Source organism: Helobdella robusta (genome assembly GCF_000326865.2).
Source record: "Helobdella robusta unplaced genomic scaffold HELROscaffold_127, whole genome shotgun sequence".
Lineage (NCBI taxonomy): Eukaryota > Metazoa > Annelida > Clitellata > Rhynchobdellida > Glossiphoniidae > Helobdella > Helobdella robusta.
The window spans coordinates 1-18,438 of record NW_008703699.1 but is presented as its reverse complement, the minus strand read 5'-3'; the positions used below and the strand labels follow the sequence as shown (position 1 = coordinate 18,438).

Sequence of the window (18,438 nt, the reverse complement as noted above, 5' to 3'; positions counted from 1 at the left end):
ATCACAATCTGAAAGACTTCCAAATTGTCGAATATGGATTTAGTGATCTTCATTTATCAATTTTTGTTTTGTTGCAAATTGCTGGCAGGTTGGAGACATTCATTTGTATTTTATTTTATATTTTTAATGAAGCTTGTGAGTGTTGAAGTGTACTTCTTTAATTGCATAATCGAATTCCGTAAAAAATTGCCACCAAAGTGCAAAGTGAGATGAGTGCGTGCGGCATGAACAGGGCGAGCATCTTGGGATGTGATGTTTCTAGGAAGAAGATGCTGATGAAATGCACCTTTCAAGCACCTCTGCCGAATGAAGATATTAGATGGACCATCGTGTACAGTCGCGAGTCGTTATCTTTCTCTTCAAAAAATTGAATTATCTTTATTATCATCATATTAATTTTAAATATTTACGAGATTATTTTTTGAAATATTGTTAATTAAACATATGCAATCAGTTTTGCGTATTATGATCGCGAAGTTTTTGAATGTCCGAATCCGACGTTGAATTCATGCACATGGAGCAGACGATCAGGAAGAGATCGACACACGGACGATGTCGGCTACAGTTTCACTTTCTTCATTTTCGATAAACTCCTGCGTGAGTTCCTCAAAGGCAGCAAGTTTAAATTTAATACTGAAATCAGTGGTACGTGCTTGGTTTTCTACTTTTTATTTATTTTTTCAGAGATTTTGTTTCACTGTTCTTTTTGTTTTGTGTTTTTATTTTTTGTTAGTTGTTATTTGAATTTAAAAAGTATCATTTTATTTTACAAATGCAATACAATAAAATAGATAATTCATTTTTCTCACCTAATGTTTTATATATTTAAAATTTATTTAATGATTTATTCAAATGAAAATAAAATTTTAAATTTCAATTGATTTTTATTGTTTATTCACTTTAGTTTAAATTTTATTAACTCTATTTTCTTCATTGTAGACAGCATAAGAAATACAAATGCGTCAAAATTAGGTATTTATATTCATATCTTATTGTTTTCTATATTTTACAATATTAGTATAACTAATATTGTAGGTGGAAACAGATTTACTCTGACTTTTGTAAACAAATTTGTGCAGATTACGAGGCCTGTATATTAGGACACAAAGTTGTGGAACAGAGTGAACAACATATAATAGTCATCAATCTCAGTTGGATTGTGAGTTAATGTTTTTTAAATACTTTCATTATCATTATATAACATGCTTTTGTCAATTTATGTACCTTGTTTTTTCCTGTATATAATGCATTTTATCTTTGAGATACATTTACTCCATTCTATTAATATTAATGTTTTAAAAAAATTTGTAGGTTTTTCAAGAAAATGTATCAAGCCAGAGTATAATTCAAAGAAGATTGCTTCCTATAAATAATGGTGACCACAACAGTAATGAAAACAACTTGAATGTTGATGTGTTTGCAATGAAGTTGCACACAAGGGAGCACAAATTCATCCTGAAACACAATTCCTACTACACTTTTATCTTAAATATCACATTCAGTAATGCTAAGTCTCTGGTTGTTTTTCATCAGCTACAGACAAAAGGAAGTTGAGATCAAATTTTTGTGTCTCCATTTTGAATTTTACCAATCAATAAAATCTTTTTTAAATATTGATTTGTGGTTGCTGATTACATATTTATTCTGTATCTTTATTGCTTTAAAAAATTTAAATTGCTTGCTAAACATTACAACAAAAAAACATGACAGAACTTAAAACAACATTATTAAATATCACAAACAAGGTAATCACGAAGAATATGCCCCCACAAACCAACTAATTCTGTTATCTGAAAATGATGATTTGATTGCATTGCATTGGTCTGCTGTCGTTATCAAAGATTCTATTTATAGAATTTTTATCAGAGATAGATTAAAAGTATGATTGATTATAATTGTTGTCTAAGGTTTTATTGATCATTAATTAATAATTTATTATTTATAGAATGATATAATATTCATAGAAGACATCAAGAAGGATGTTGGTTATGAAGATGGTGATGGTGGAAATATAAAATCATTCAATAAATCTTTTTCCTTGAGACATCATCATCATCACAACTTCTCATTCCACTTAGCTGCCATCAGGTGTAGTGATGAAAAGAAGTTTGTTGATGATGATGACGGCGATGGTGACGATCACCATCGCCATTGTTTTTCCCAGGAAGTAACTGAGTTCTTGTGCAAGTTTGATCTCGACAGGAGTAAATATGACTCTTCCTATTAAATATTAAATAAGTTTTTTTAAATTTCGGTTTCATTGTTTGTATTATCTTTTGAAATATCCAGAAGTGGAAATATTTGATGACATGGTGCCAAATAGTGGCGAAAAATTGAAACATACGCCTAAACTCACAGCATCAAATTACTGCAAAGACTGCAATTTGAACCATTACATCATGAGATATTGCAGGTTGAATGAACGATATTGTGCAGAAGTTCCCATTTATAATGGTATACGTTTAAAATAAAAATGATTGTTAGTTTATTTATTTGCATATTTGTGAAGTATTTATATTGCCTGAATCTGTTTGTTATCTATTGATTAATGTTTCTTGACGGGATTTGATTTTTATGTTCTTTTATTTTTTCATCTCTTTCGGTTTTGTATTGTGTGTTTCTAAATAAGTATTTGTACTTGCAGTTGTAGGTGTACGTATTTGTATGTGACTGTTTGTATGTATAATACGCTCGTGAACCTCTGATGTTTATTAAATGCCAAATGAACGGGTGGAAATCCTAAAAGTTTGGTTCAGCACGGAAATGAGATAATTAATAAATTGACATTGAAAGATGGCGAGAATATGATGGAAGTAGTGTTATGATTTAATTTTTAATTAAATGGCTGATTTTATAAAGCATACAATTCGTAAATTTTAGTCATGGTTAACGCTTGGCGTTGATTTAACTCAGACGTTGTGATTCATATTGAAATTTTTGACAAATTCTTTATAACTTCACGAAAACTAGCGGCATCAAACCGAAAAAACTTTGAAGTGATCATCATCTACATAGTTATTGGTCTCGTATTGTCTGCTGCTGTCATATTTTCTGCTACCAAGTTTGTGTTTCTTGTTCCTATCAATTCGTTATTTTATCCTTACTCCTTTGTTTGTTTCTTTAATTTGTTAGTTTGTTCAGGTGTTTTCAGTTTTAAATTATTAACAGAGAAATTGATTATTTACTCACACCAATAAAATTGAATTTAAGACTAATAAGTCAAGTCTCGCGTCTTAAAAATTTTAAAAAGTGTTACTCCTAACTGAACATGCGTCAAAGAAATGATTGTTATAAATATCTAACTAAATCTCGACATACTAGATGGCGGAAAAGCAGAACCAAACGTATCAACATCAAAGTTCCTGCTGCTCAGGTGTTATTTTTCGTTCTTTCTATCTCATTGTCGCTCTCCCTCTCTCTCTCTCAGTCATTTTATTTTTCTCTCAATTCTATTTCTCTTTTTCAATTATTCGTTCTCACTCTTTTCCAGATTCCATATCACAAGTTTCATTGGTGTTGGTTATTGTTACCTAATATTCACTTGTTAATTTGCTAACATATAGTTGAGATTATTTATAGCACTGATTGTTATAATTTTTAATTTTTTTCCGGGCAGAACACGATGAAACCAGTCGATGTGTATGCAGACATATCGAGTCTTGGTATGTTCAAATCCACGTTCAGCCTCTACGAGAGAACAGGTAATGATGCCGTCATTGTAAAAAGTAACACCGCTAATGAAATATCAACTAAAAACAAAGAACTAAATAATTTTTCTGACGTCATGTCTAATTCAACTGACTATATGAGACCAACTTCCTTTTCGTCATCGTCGAGTAGCAATGAATCTGGATTGGGCAGTTTGATTAGGAACCATGAGAACGATAGTGAAGCTGGTAAGAACGAGCAGTCGAGTGGGGGTCAGAATTTTTCCTTCAGAAAATCAATTGCATGGTGCAATCCGAATTATAGAACAATAATCCCGTACGTGAGACACGACAGTCTCGATGGAACCCACCACAGTTCAATTCCTATCTCATCACTCAGTGGTAACCAGTTGTTAAGTGGCATGTACGGAGATGATAATTACTTCATGGCAAATTATAATGATGATAATAACAACGATGATGATAATAAGATAGATGGAGCCTTGATGACGAGAACGAATTAGAAGAATGCACTGAATGAAAAATATTTCTACGGCGGCAAAAATATTTACACCCAATCACAATAACTAATTAATAATGAGAAACCTATCATATTATATCAGCAGCTTTTTACGTTCAATAGTATAACTGTTAACACATTTTCTTTTTTTTATTGATACTACCCAAGAATGAAAACAAAAATGAATTTATATTTCAATGATTACGAAAAATAAAAAATTTCTTAATCAGGAATCTCACTAATTGTCTCACTAGATGCAACAGAATGTTATATGATGTACCTACATTTAATCTTCCTTACCTCACATAAATCATTTTACTATTTTTTTCAGCATACAAACTTCAAATGAAAATTTCAAATAATAATGAAGAAAAAACTCGCAAGATGTTTGATGCACCAAACAGAAGAAAATAAACCATCTAAACACGTAAAAATAGTTAACATGACAAGAAAATACAGATACGCTCGGCGACACAACAACGATGAAAGAAAAAGCAACAGACAAATAAATATAATATGCCCGTGAATGTACATTACTTGAAAATAAACTAAACACAAGAAAATTCTCAAGAACGTTTTTATTCATTCCTTTATGATTCACTGTTTGCCTATTTATTGCTAATTTCGAATAACCACCCTATAAAAACTTACAAACTAATATATTATAATAGTGATAATGTTAGTATTTACGATGCAACATCAGTGCAACAATAACCACACTCACCATTACAAGTTCCATCGGTTATAAATCTTGGCGCATTTGCGTCATTGAATTTTTTAAGTATTTTGAAACATTAATTGATTTGCGGATGTGTATATATATATATATATAAACATAAATATATAATCTGTGTATATACGGTCTGTATACAATTGATACAAACGCAAGTGAGTACAGATATATATGCATCCAGTAAAGACTTTTGAATACGATTACGAAAAATAAATTTCTATATGTTGATCTTCTGACATATTAACAACAGTTGTTAACTTTTTCAAACAGGATGACAGGTTATAATTTCTATTACAATTTTTTCATTTATTTTTCTCAGAGGGTGTTAACTTAAATTTTTTATAAAAACATAATTTTCAATCGATAACCAAGATCTGTTCGGTTCTAACTCACACCTAACACTAATCACATCCAACTGAATAACTAATTACACCCATCAAGTAACTAACAACTTTTCAAGCAACCAATCAAATTCTTCAGACTGATTCGTACCCTCTCTTGTGGTGGCGGCCAATGAGGTAGGCGACGAGGACGAGAACGATGAGGGCGCAGAGGGCAGCCCCAACGACGATTGGAATCAAGTTACTCACTGAATCTTGATCACAACGTTTCACTGAATGGGTGAAATATAAATGTTAAAGAACATTATGCAACATTTTATTGAGTGTAATAAGTGAAGCAAGATTCGTGCTTTCCATCACAACTCATTTTACTACTGCAGCTATAACGAACATTATAAGTAGCTATAATAAAATTAATTATGAAATGATGGTAAGAATAAAATAATAATGAAATCATTACTAACCAGCCTGGCTGAAAAAGATTTCAGAAACATTGACAAAAGCTTGATATTGTTCATTTATAGTTGTCAAATTCATCAGGCCCAATTTTTCGGATGAATTTGAATTGATGTTGAACACTCTCTGACTGAAACACATGTAACTTCCTAGCACCTTTACGTGCCCATCTTCCATTGCAAATGTAGTTTCTATTAGCAGGGGGAAAGATTAATACCAAGCTAAACTCAAATACTATAAATTCACATGTGATTTTATACTGTAAAACCCAACAATGCCATTGAAGATTTTAAAAAATATGTGATTGGAAGATAAAATGTCTTAAACAATAATGCTGAAACAGTGAATAAGTAATAATAAATTAGCACATTAAAGATAAATGATGAATAAATTGATAAGTTATCATAGAGTCAACCTCCATTAAGACTTTTTGCATCGGGAAATGGTTGATTGTTATGCTGGATGTCATACTTGATGCTTATGCTTTCCAAATTGTATTCCTTCAGCGTTGTGTTTTGTTTGAAAGTGAAATTCATAGACCAGTTGTTTAGGAATTTTAAAATCAACACTTGTGCATTGTTAACAACTGAACAATTTCCAGTAACTAATGTTCCATTTTTCTCGCCTGGTATGTCAACATAACCAAACAGGTCCTAAAAAATATTTTTCAAAAATTTTTAATTATAAAATTGAATAAAAATTATTTGATTCACTAAAATTTAGTAAGGAATGTTTTAAAAATAAAAAAAATCAGTCTTACTTTATCATCAGGGTTTTTATATTGAAATCCCAATCTCAACGCAGCCTTCACCATGATGCAGTAATTTCCATCCTGACTTTTCAGTGCATACAGATTAGTGATTGGGTCCTTGGATGGAGTGTAAGGGGTGGATGTTGTGGTGACTAGTGGCAATTTCGTTGAAGGTTTCGGATCACTGGTTGTTTCGTTGCCATTATCACCGGCCACCAATACTGTTAGTTCAATTTTTGATATTTACTTCTTTCTATTTCTATTACAGAAAAATTTATTAACAGAACCTAACTTAAGCTTTTAAATTTAGATTTAGACTGAACCACAAATGCCTTCACAAAACATTTTTTTTTAATTATTTTTTTAATATCATGAACTAATATAATGATGAATAATTATTAACAAAATTTAGTAAAAATTAAAGTTCATCAAAATATCAAATCAAAATGAACAACACCACACACTTTTGATGTTACCACTGACTATCTTATCACTAAAAATCACATTTTTAAAACTTAACCACTAAAAATTACAAACTAATTACATTACAGACAAATAATTCTTGGAAAAATTATATAAATTTACTTTAATATGACATGTTTTGTTTTTAAAGAATAATAAATAAATGAAGGAAGTGATGACTGATTGGTTGAGTTGTTGAGTGAGATTGACAACTGATTAATTGACAAATGAATGTGATTATTATTGTTGTTAATTGTTTGTGGAAACTAACCAACAAGGGCCACACAAATTGGAAAATATTGATGAAACATTTTTATATTTTTTTGACCGTGAAAATGAAATATTATGGACTAGTAACGCCTCTTCCAAATCATAAAACACCAAGTCCTTTATTAACCAGTATAGATGAAATGTGAAACTAGATAACAAATGTTATCGGATGAGTATTAAAAAAATTATGTAACGCTAAACATTTAAATTTATTTGGTATGCACTAAAGCCCATCGTCTTCACCGTTAGTGCCTTCACTGAATTCGCGAACTAAAACGAATTCAGCTATCAAATTAACAAATCATTGATAAGTCAACATGTTGAATAGATAAATTCAAATCATTTTTGACATTTCTTAATTGATGTTGTACTCTTCATTCATGAACTCAAGAGGATTTATCTTATCAACGGCACTATCTGCTTCTCCATCATCTACTGGTTGAAAAATAGATGGATATCCAAAATCCTTATCTTCGTGGTAATAGAAATTGCGATCAATTCTGCTGCCATCAAGCGAGTTAGCAGCAACACTCTTCGGCACCTCAACTTCGAGTATGTTGAACTTTGCTTCATCTTTATTGACGTAGTACTTGATCAAAACTTTTCTCATAACTTTATTATTGTCATTTTTATTGGCATCCTCATTTTTTGATTTCTCGCCAACCGCGTTTAACTCGAATTGTTTCGACTGATAATTCTTGAGAAGTTCTGCATATTGGCGCCTGTCGTTACATTTCTCAAGACTACACATGAAGATGGCGATCGTCTGAAACTTCCTTCCCGAATGAAACTCGATAACTTTCTTGTAGAAAGTCATGTTCTCTGAAAACTGCACAAAACACAGAGCTCTTGCCTGTTTGGTCTCGCCATAATCTAAAATACATGTATTAAATTGTTCATCACCTTCGGAAAGCATGCATTAAATTATTCATAGTTGATCAACCAAACCAAGAACTCTACCGTCCCTAGAAACAACAATAAATTATTAATAGAGCAGACAAACAGATAAAGCTACCGAAACAGAAGTGGAAGGCAAAATAAAAACAGGATATATTGATACACACACACACACACACACACGCCTGAAGAAACAAACCAGCAGTTTTCAGCATAATGGCACAGGTCTTGTTGTTGGTGCAGGCGGCTGTTCGAAGCTCATGGTGCTTCGACCAATCGCCTCGGTAACAAAACTTTTGCGAAGTTGCAACTAAACGTACGAGAGGAGTCATTGAAACAGCTACTATTATTATCATCGCTATCATCGTCATATTATTTGCAATTATATTGGCAGCTGGGTTTGTTCGCTTAGCCTACAATCTCAGCTACCAATAGACTCAATTAAATTGTGTATATAATTGGATTATAGTAATAATAATAAACATGTGACGTTCCTGCTTTACACGGTGCGACTGATCCATTCAATTCATATATATTATACAACACCAACCTAACCAACCAGCATCGATCATTCATCAGCGTTCACTGCTTTACTTTCGCTGTAAATTAAATTTAAAATCTGCTTCACCATCGCCGTCACCACCATCGTCACAAACGTCGCAATAGCAAATTAGCGAGATAATAACGATAAAATAACACGCATTAGCTTCAGATAAACAAAATTATGAGGAAAAAAGTAAGAAAGAGAAAGGGAAAGAAAGGGAGAGAGAGAGAGAGAGAGAGAGAGAGATGGGAGGAAATCATGACGTGTAAAACAAACAATTAGCATCACAGTAATCACAATTACGCTTCTCACTGGGAATAATAATTTACAGCAGTTCTAATTATTATCCCACAATATTTATCATTCATTCATTTATTTAATTAATTATAAATACTAATTAATATTCCATTAACTCATTCACTTGCTATCTCACCCATTCATTCTTCAAGAAACACTTTATCAGCAGAACTGCAGAGTATTCCTATCAGATTAGTAGCAATTGGTAATGCACAGTTCACTTATCACTCACACACACACACACTCGCACACATACACACACTCACACACATAAAAGTTTTTAATTATAGTGAAATAAAAAATCAAAATACAACAAGTTTACAGACACATAATATTGAAAGAATTGATCAAAAGCCAATGAATAAATGAAATGAAAATAATAATTATTATTACATTATACTCTATAAATAATTACAGTAGGAATAAGGATTGAAATAATTAATATTTTCATTTAAATTATAATAGTTATCATAAGTTGCATGTTTGAAATCAAATTAAAGACATTAAGATAAACGAATTGTTACGTAAGCACAAAACTGTTGTTCGCTCCGATTACAAGATTCACTACAACACAATTACAATAAGATGATGATTGTGCGTGCGTGTGTGCGTGCGGAGTATAATAGTAAACACACACACACACACATACGAACACACACACACACACGTGCGTATAGAAAATAAAAATCAACTAATAAACAACAGCGGGAAACTTCGAGCTCTTGAACGAACAAACAATTGAATGCACATGTGCGTACGTGTATGTAATTATGTACGTACTGCATAGTAGCTGAATATATACTCGTGATAGTTGCCTATGCATGTCTGTATATTCCTCTTGTGCTTAATTTCCGAATATGTGTTTGTATGTCTGGATGTTTGTTCGTTATAGAAGAGCTCTGCAAACATCCCAAATTGATAAGATACTGAAAATAAAAAGTAATAATATATCGACGGTGGAGCTTTCCTGCTGTGAGATAGCAAATGAAACAATCACTAGATGGAAGAATTTTAAAACCAAATGTAAGTAATTAATGTCTGTAAAATATAAACATGATAACGACGACGACAATGAATAGCATTGAATAGCCGTTAGCAGACAGACAGACAGGCAGACAGACAGACAGGCAGACAGACAGAGGAGACAGACAGACGAATTAATAAATGTAGGTGTGTAGGTATACATCACATTGATGAATATGTAGACTCACTACAGTACAACCATATTTAGTGAATGAATGAATAAATGAGTACAATTTAGAATGCCACGCACATCCACGACAATTTATTGTGCCTTTTGTGATGTAAATATAAATTTGTATATTTGTATACATTATATAATATATATATATATATATATATATATATATATATATATATATATATATATATGAAAATAAGCTTTATGTGAAGGTCTATATAAGATGAATGTCATTTGAATTCAACACTGTTATGTAAGTAAGTAAGTGAATGAATGAATGAATAAATGATTAACTCGACTCATTTATTTAATTACAAATAATTTAAATGAAAAAAGTTAAATGGATGAATGAACGAGTGATCATATAATTAGTGAAGCCAGCGTTATATAAACTGGAGTGCACACAGACGACCGACCGACCAACCAATCATTCTTCAGTTAATCACATTCATTTATTAATTTTGTCCACAGATAGATAGCTAGCATGAGAATAATAATAATAATAACAGCAACAGATAACAGTTATAGAAATATCATAAAATTCTCGGCGAATGGATGAAGTTGAAGAATGACCAAAATGCATAATATCAAGGTTATCTTTTAGAATAGAATGAAGACGAACACACACACACACACACAGATGCACACAAGAAATAATGATCGGCGGATGCAGGCGATCAAATCTGGTTTTGCTATTATTTATGTATATCGTTGTGGCTTTACGAGGACAGGAAATTATTTTAATAACAAACACATGCAATCTATTTATCTATAAATTTATATAGAATAAGAGACAGTATAGAATAAGAGACAGTATAGAATAAGAGAGAAAGAGGAGAAACCAGCAACAATTAGCTACATCATCACCATCACATTCATCATTATGAATATCGTAGAGAGAAAGAGAGAGAGAGAGAGAGAGAGAGAGAGAGAGAGAGAGAGAGAGAGAGAGAGAGAGAGGAAAGAGAGAGAGACAAACGCAAAAACCGCCAAAAACGGCGATCACATGATGATGCGTTAAAACGTTCAAAATTAATCACCCACCTACCGTCAGCTGGTTCAAAAACTGTTATGAACAGGAGAAGATGATGCTGATGATGATCGTAAGATGTTGACGACGAAACGATGATGATGATGGTGGTGGTGATGGTGGAGTGATAATGGAGATTTTGGTGATGACATAACAGCAGTGACTACAACCAATGATGACGACGACGATGATGATGAAGAGGGCGATGATGGTTAGATAGATAGAGACCATATAATTTCGTTGGATGGGGGGAGGTTGTAGGTTTTAAATTTCATTTAAAAATTTCAAATAAGTAAACAAAGCAAAACAAAACGTTAGAATGACATCATCTGGAAAACATGCCTCCACTCAAAAACATTTCTCCGAAAATAAAAAAAAAATGGTTGAATGACACAAATGAAAAAAAAACGAAAAAATAAAACACCTATGAGCCAATAATAATGGAATTGTTTCTACATGATTATCTAGCAGGAGAATAACATAATGAATAAAACACGAAGATCTATTACGTATACATATGTGTGTGTATATATATATATATATATATATATATATATATATATATATATATATATATATATATAAATATTCACATGCTAGCACATACAAGCCACAAAATGCATGCATGCATCATGCACTATACACGCATTCATCTAGTCGTTATCATTGCTCACTTATTCATCCAGTAGAAAATTTTACAAAAGAATTAGTTAAGTATGTCATTAGCAATAGTAATAATAATAACGTGAATAAGTGCATATGATATAAACTGTATATGTACGTACATATAAGTAGAGTAGGTATGTATGTATGAATGTATAATGATGTTAATTATATACCTACACATACATGCACCTATTTCAAATACAAATCTTTCATGGTGATTGTAACAGTGAAATAGCATCGATGATAATGTGACATGACAACTTCTTCACAAAAAATAACATGAATAAGATCTGAACACACGTCGTACAGTAACACATGAGTCTGTCTGAACACCAGTACCACCACCACCACCACCATCACCATCACCACCATCCATCCATCCATCCAATGAAAAGATGATGCCTCGTATTCAAATGTTCATTCATCTCAGTCGAACTTTGAAACGTGTAAAATAAACATTTGCAGCTGAGGCATAGACATTTAAAGAGCCACTAGTACAACTACTTCTTAAGACATCAAATAAACATCAGTAATTATCTACCACCACCAACATCATCATCATCATTTGTTTTATAGATAGTTGAAACGTGTGTACGTACATATACATACGGTACGCATGTGCAATATAATGGCGAGTATGTACTGAAGAATTTAGTGAAATAATTAACAAAAATGCAAATGATAATAAATAAACTTATCAATTAGCTTTTACAATGCTCAGATGGAATTGAACTATAGAGGATGTTTTTATATATTTAAAAATAAAATATACTCATATAGAATAAAATAGGCTATCAAAATAAATTAAACTGAATCTTAAAATAATACATATATAGACAGACAAACTGACACACACACACATATATATATAATGTGAATATTTAAAATGAACAAATAAATGTTTGAAATAATAAGTAACTAACGGTAAATTTTCATTATGTGAGAACTGTATTCCATATTTAGAAAATATGGAATACAATGGAAAATAAATTTATTTAAAAGCATCATTTAAAAAATTCAGCATAGATTGTAAATTAATTTTTATAAAATGACACAATGGAACTTCACTTTATTCGATCAATTAACCATTCATTCAATCATCCATACAACCAATCATTCATGTAATCAATGTAAAAATGAAAAAATGTAATCAAAAAACAAAAACATAAAAACGACAAAGATTTCACGATATTTAAACTATAAAATAAAATTATTAAAAATAATTTTGGTAGAGCATAACGTAAGGTAGGGTGAATTACTAAAAGAACATATATCATTCTTGAAGTATTAAAGTAATTGCTAGTATTGAATTCTGATCATTTATAAAATCTTAATTCTATCTCTGTAGATAAAAACATAAATATCTATATAAGCTAGAGTATGGAACTGAACCAAAATCTTCAATCAAAAATAAATTTAAAGTAACGAACAAATAAAATTAAATTAAAAATTACATACAAAAAACTTCTCTGATTAGCTATTGGATAGATGAAAATCTAAAAATAGATCTCCTAGAATACCAATTAATATAATTAGAGTTGAAAAATGGACATGTATTTTTAAATATAGCATGATTTGATTACTAATTTTAGAACAACATTATAATATATAAAGATTACACAGAAAGCCAGCACACAAAACTTGTTATACATAGGTAGATACAACAAAAATCTTACCTACCAACATGTAAGTTGTACACATTTGTTTGTTGTTCATATAGATCCAGGTAAGACCCTCTAAGATTTTATAAAAAAATATATGTTATTCATTCACACACCCACCTCATCACTATATACATATACACATGTCCCAATTGTTTATCGTCACCCACAACAATACAAGAGTGTGCACACGGCAGAGAGTATTTAACTTTTAAACAACGCGTGTCATGTGGTACCCTTCGTGATTCCTGTTGAAGCATCCATCGAGGAAGAACAAGAGGGAAGCGACAAAACAGGCACACACCCCAGCGATGCCAAGGTAGTAGCCCCAGGCAAATGTCAGGGCTTCTGAAAGTTTATCCTCCTTGTACAAAAATCCTCCATACACTGCCAGGGAAGCAGCAATGCACAGTACTGCGGAAGTTTAAAAATAATGTAAAAAAATTGAAATTAAATTTAAATTCTAAGAAATCTATAAAAACAATGCATTGGCAGAAGAAAGAAAGATACGAATGATTTAATTTAATGGGAACCTCCGGCAAGCACAAGACTTCCCATGGCAGAACGAATGGAGAATGATCCTTTACAACAGCAGCAGCAGAGGTGCAATGAAGAGATGAGCACTGAAACAAGGATCAAGACGACACCACCTGCATACAAGCCCTGAGATGCCTTTTTCCAATCTAAAAGAATTTTAAATCAAATATAATTAATTAAACTTTTAACACACTAACACACTACATAATTAATTAATGGTACGTTAACAAGTTAGCATATAAATAGCAGATAGTATTTTAAAAAACATCTCTTAAAACTTGAAAAAAACCTGGAAGGGTCTTTTCCAATGCAAAATCATCCTGCCAGACCCAGCGGCACTGCATATCCTTGTCACACTCTCCCCACAGACCCTCCCATTTTGTGGAGAAGCTCTTTAAACTATTCAGTGGATCGCTAAAAGCCCCTTTAAAGGTGAGATTGTATTCTAACCAGAATGGCGAACAGAATGCAGCCAGGCAAGCCAGGATGCTCAAATTTAGGAGGATGTAACCTATACAACTCAAGCAAGATCCGCCTCCACACATTTTTTAAAATTCAAAATTAACTCACTAAGTTTCAATTAAAATAAAAACTAATTAATTTTAGTGGTCTGGAAATTAGTGGGGTCACAAAAACTTTCTCTTCGATGACGATCGAGAAAAAGTAAAATGGCCGGTATGAGTTGACAGCGAAGAAGAATCAATGTGTACATGTACACCGCACTTTTGAAAAGGTATCAAAAATGATAATCCAGTTTAAAAGGAACTATATACTCTATACTTATGTGAATGGAACTTGGAGGCAAAAAAATAAAAATGAATTGCACGAATTTAAAAACTAATTTGTAAATAATATTGAATCTAAAACTAAAGCCACACCTAAGTCTTCTATGTAACATAGTTATATATATATATACGCATCATTCAAATATGGTATACATATATATGTACCATATATATGTATTAATATATACACATCTTATATTATATCCAGTTAACTCTGTCTTGCGTCTGTCTCAGCATCTGTTCCATTTTAAAATCGGTCAAATCCTTTCTGTCGCTTTGATCTGGACAGTGTCCATTGTATTAAATCATTTTCCATGCAGTAATGTTTTTGAAGATTTGACCAATATAGCATGATTTTTTTTTGGCTTCAGACAGTAATTTTCGCTGTACTCCATCCTTCTTTTTAGAACCAATTCGTTCGTTTTTTTTTCTTTCCATGACACCCATTGCTTCAATTCTTCTTTCATCATCCTTTTTCAGTGTCCAACCGTCCGAACCATAGACTGCTACCGGCTATACTAACGTGAACCTAATTTATTTAATGAAAACTATAAAGGTTCTCATATTTAATATTTAATGAAAGAACCTTTAGGTTCTTTCATTAAATAAATTCAACATCGAAACGCACACATGCAATAAACAATAACAAAGAAGTCGCCTCATGTCGATATTCTTCTCTTTCACAATCGCAACCGCTCGCACTGGTCCACCCCGGCACTAATTTCAAACACTAATCTGATCCATAGGCCAGATTTAATAGTTTACAGTTTAAACAAATTCTCGTCACCAAACTTGGTCAGAATAAAAAATGAAATACCTAATACAGCGGTTGTTGGATTGGAAAGACAACAATTGGAAGATTGACATGCCGGGCAAGGTTGTTGCCGACATGAAAGGCAATCAGTTCTTTGACGGATCGGAGCTATTATCGCCCGTCAGTCAGCAATTCAATGTTCCGTTAGATCAGGTAAGAAAGATGGGGTCCAGGGGTGTGCAAAATAAAATAAGATAAGTCAGTGAAATCAACAGTTGTGTATTGTATTGAATAATTAATAGTAACACATTATTTATTATTATTATGGTGATAGTCATATTAATAATTTATTTATTTTCACACAATCTTTGAAAATTTCAGATAAATTTTTTTGCTGCTCACATGGCTGCCATATTTCTTGGTACAATTTTTCGACTTCTTGTAAGTCCTAAAATATTTGGGGCCACAATTAGGCATTTAGTTGAACTCTCCATTGGCATATACATCATATACTTCTGCTATGGAAAGTCAGTGAAGTTTTAAAATATAAAAATTAATATATTTTCTTCTATGTTAAAAAATTGATTTATTGATCAAAAGGATTTATACTTGCTTAAAATATACAGACAGATAGTCCACATTTTAATTCCAAGTTTTGCTTCATACATCTTCATGAAAATTCTACCTTTTGGAATCATGGAAAAAGTTAGGCATTATACTCTCTGTTTTTATTCTTTCTTTTTACCTTCTCTCCCACCTCTCTCTCTTTCTTCTTTCTCTCTCTCCTCTCTGTCATCAGCATTTTACAATACATTTTTCAGGTAGTCCTACTGTTTAACATGGGCTATTTAGGATATTGCCACATCACAAGAATGATATACGACTATGGTGGTTATACGTTAGATGTCACCGGGTTATTATTATTATCATTATTGTAATTATTATTATTGTAATTATTATTATTGTAAATAAAAATATGACAGGCCCTTAATGATAGTGGTGCAGAAAGTGACCAGCCTAGCTTACAATATTTATGATGGAAATGTGTACAATGTTAGGATTACTGAAAATATGACTCGAGTTTCTTTAAAGTATGTGTGTGCGTGTGTGTATGTAGGAATTAATAAAATGAATATGAAAATGAATATGAAGCTTAAAAGCCTTAGATTATACTAAAATGAAAACACATTGAAGTAACTACCCAACACTAACCAATCACTTATTCTACCAACCAACCAATGACAAAACGTCCCCTGACTGTAAATAAAAATCAGGAATGTTCCGAGGTTGCATGAATACTACAGTTACATCTTCTGCTTTCATTCCATTATGTGTGGGCCGTTTTGCTTCTTCAAAGAGTATTCTGATTTCATAGATGGCAGTCAATTTTTAAAAGTTAATTTATATTTTTATATAACTTATTATTTACCTAAACTAATTGTTATTATGATTAAATGTAAAATAATGAAGTACAATTGAAAATTTTTTTTCTAACTCAACAGTCCAAACATCCTGAACTAATTCCGTCACCGGGGGTTAGAATATATGTCAATCAATCAATCAATCAATTAACTAATCAGTCAACCAATCAATCAATTAACTAATCAGTCAACCAATCAGCTAATCAGTCAACCAATCACATTTCAGTTGACAGTTGTAAAGAAATTATTGGTTGCTGCAATATTTGGTTGCATCACTATCTTTGTTATGCCTCACTTCCCTTGCACCATTCTGATGAGTGAGTCGTGATGGTGATGTTGGTGGTGATAGTGACGATGAAGGTTATGATGATGATCATCATCATCATCACATCGTCATCATTATCATCCTCACCATTTTCTAATTTTAGGCATGGAGTTCTCAGAACAGTCATTTTTATACAAGAATTGTTTGGTTGTCTTTGTTAGCTGCATACATAGATACAAATATTATTTTGCTTGGTCTTTGGGTGAGCTGGTTATTCTTTTTTCTTTAAGAATTAACAACTAAATGAATGAGCGAATAAAGGAGTAAATGAAGGAAGGAATGAACGAATGAAAGAGCAAACAAATTAAGGATTGAATGGATTGAAGAATTAATAAAAAACGTGTATGTGAACTATAAACGAATGAATTAATGAAAGAAAATACGAATGAACGAACGAATGAATGAATAAAAGCACAAACAAATAAACGAATAAAGGTGAAGCAAGCAATATATCAGCTGGTCTGGGGTTCAATGGTTACAATGCTCATGGTGAGGCCCGGTGGGATCTCGTTGATAATGCTGTCATCAGTAAGACTGAGGTTGGTCGGTCGGTTAAAAAACCTACACACATGCACACACACGCACACATGCACACACACATACATTACACACACACACGCACATACAAACATCCATACAGCTGGCAACAGGCATAAAACAGTTCATAGATAATTGGAACAAGACGACGAATTATTGGCTGCGACACGTAGTTTACGAACGGACTCGAAGCGTGTTCGCCGTTTTCATCTTCAGTGCCCTCTGGCATGGTTTCTACCCTGGCTACTATATCACTTTCATCAGCTGCGGTCTCTTTCTTATCGTCTCCAAAAAGGTTGTTGTTTGTATGTGTGTGTGCGTGCGTGTGTGTGCGCGTGTGTTTTTTGTATGTATATATTGAAAATTTGCGACTCCAGGTCAGGAAACTGCTCAGGCATCATTTTCAAATTACAGGTTTGTAAAATCATCATCATCATCATAAGCATCATCATCATCATAAGCATCATCATCATCATAAGCATCATCATCATCATAAGCATCATCATCATCATAAGCATCATCATAAGCATCATCATCATCATAAGCATCATCATCATCATAAGCATCATCATCATCATAAGCATCATCATCATCATAAGCATC

At 32.2% G+C, this 18,438-nt stretch overlaps 6 protein-coding genes across 6 annotated transcripts; 3 read left to right on the top strand and 3 right to left on the bottom strand.

Moving 5' to 3' along the window:
- Window positions 1-33: 33 nt before the first annotated feature.
- On the top strand, window positions 34-1,554 carry HELRODRAFT_183975 (hypothetical protein; the record flags this gene model as incomplete). The annotated part of the gene is made up of 5 exons (XM_009013987.1): window positions 34-88; window positions 199-343; window positions 455-645; window positions 1,080-1,159; window positions 1,312-1,554. 5 exons carry the CDS (start codon window positions 34-36, stop codon window positions 1,552-1,554), a joined length of 714 nt encoding a protein of 237 aa, XP_009012235.1.
- A 755-nt stretch (window positions 1,555-2,309) lies between these two features.
- HELRODRAFT_183974 (hypothetical protein) lies at window positions 2,310-4,171 on the top strand (the record flags this gene model as incomplete). The annotated part of the gene is made up of 3 exons (XM_009013986.1): window positions 2,310-2,413; window positions 3,322-3,373; window positions 3,617-4,171. The coding sequence occupies 3 exons, from the start codon at window positions 2,310-2,312 to the stop codon at window positions 4,169-4,171; spliced, it is 711 nt and encodes a 236-aa protein (XP_009012234.1).
- A 23-nt stretch (window positions 4,172-4,194) lies between these two features.
- On the bottom strand, window positions 4,195-7,309 carry HELRODRAFT_195045 (hypothetical protein). Its single transcript, XM_009013985.1, has 5 exons — window positions 7,182-7,309; window positions 6,458-6,669; window positions 6,113-6,350; window positions 5,706-5,888; window positions 4,195-5,513 (listed from the first exon to the last, which is right to left on the bottom strand). Exons 1-5 carry the CDS (start codon window positions 7,219-7,221, stop codon window positions 5,377-5,379), a joined length of 810 nt encoding a protein of 269 aa, XP_009012233.1. The 5' UTR covers window positions 7,222-7,309; the 3' UTR covers window positions 4,195-5,376.
- Window positions 7,310-7,535: 226 nt separating this feature from the next.
- On the bottom strand, window positions 7,536-8,409 carry HELRODRAFT_183971 (hypothetical protein; the record flags this gene model as incomplete). Its single annotated transcript, XM_009013984.1, has 2 exons — window positions 7,536-8,083; window positions 8,277-8,409. 2 exons carry the CDS (start codon window positions 8,407-8,409, stop codon window positions 7,536-7,538), a joined length of 681 nt encoding a protein of 226 aa, XP_009012232.1.
- A 5,054-nt stretch (window positions 8,410-13,463) lies between these two features.
- HELRODRAFT_195043 (hypothetical protein) lies at window positions 13,464-14,691 on the bottom strand. The gene is made up of 3 exons (XM_009013983.1): window positions 14,303-14,691; window positions 14,010-14,159; window positions 13,464-13,890 (listed from the first exon to the last, which is right to left on the bottom strand). Exons 1-3 carry the CDS (start codon window positions 14,556-14,558, stop codon window positions 13,688-13,690), a joined length of 609 nt encoding a protein of 202 aa, XP_009012231.1. The 5' UTR covers window positions 14,559-14,691; the 3' UTR covers window positions 13,464-13,687.
- Window positions 14,692-15,606: 915 nt separating this feature from the next.
- On the top strand, window positions 15,607-18,249 carry HELRODRAFT_183969 (hypothetical protein; the record flags this gene model as incomplete). The annotated part of the gene is made up of 10 exons (XM_009013982.1): window positions 15,607-15,765; window positions 15,934-16,079; window positions 16,179-16,257; window positions 16,374-16,465; window positions 16,536-16,643; window positions 16,827-16,933; window positions 17,402-17,500; window positions 17,734-17,837; window positions 17,939-18,130; window positions 18,213-18,249. Coding segments are annotated over 10 exons (1,123 nt in total), but the record flags the coding sequence as incomplete, so codon positions are not given.
- Window positions 18,250-18,438: the final 189 nt, after the last annotated feature.

Excerpts from the sequence above, each read along its gene's own strand:
- HELRODRAFT_195045 (XM_009013985.1), bottom strand. The coding sequence starts at position 7,221 with ATGTTTCATCAATATTTTCCAATTTGTGTGGCCCTTGTTG. Across the intron at positions 6,670-7,181 it reads AATTTGTGTGGCCCTTGTTG|TATTGGTGGCCGGTGATAAT; the intron begins GTTAGTTTCCAC and ends TTGAACTAACAG. Across the intron at positions 5,889-6,112 it reads TGCAAAAAGTCTTAATGGAG|AAACTACATTTGCAATGGAA; the intron begins GTTGACTCTATG and ends CCCTGCTAATAG.
- HELRODRAFT_195043 (XM_009013983.1), bottom strand. The coding sequence starts at position 14,558 with ATGTGTGGAGGCGGATCTTGCTTGAGTTGTATAGGTTACATCCTCCTA. Across the intron at positions 14,160-14,302 it reads ATTGGAAAAGACCCTTCCAG|ATTGGAAAAAGGCATCTCAG; the intron begins GTTTTTTTCAAG and ends AAATTCTTTTAG. Across the intron at positions 13,891-14,009 it reads AAGTCTTGTGCTTGCCGGAG|TACTGTGCATTGCTGCTTCC; the intron begins GTTCCCATTAAA and ends AAACTTCCGCAG.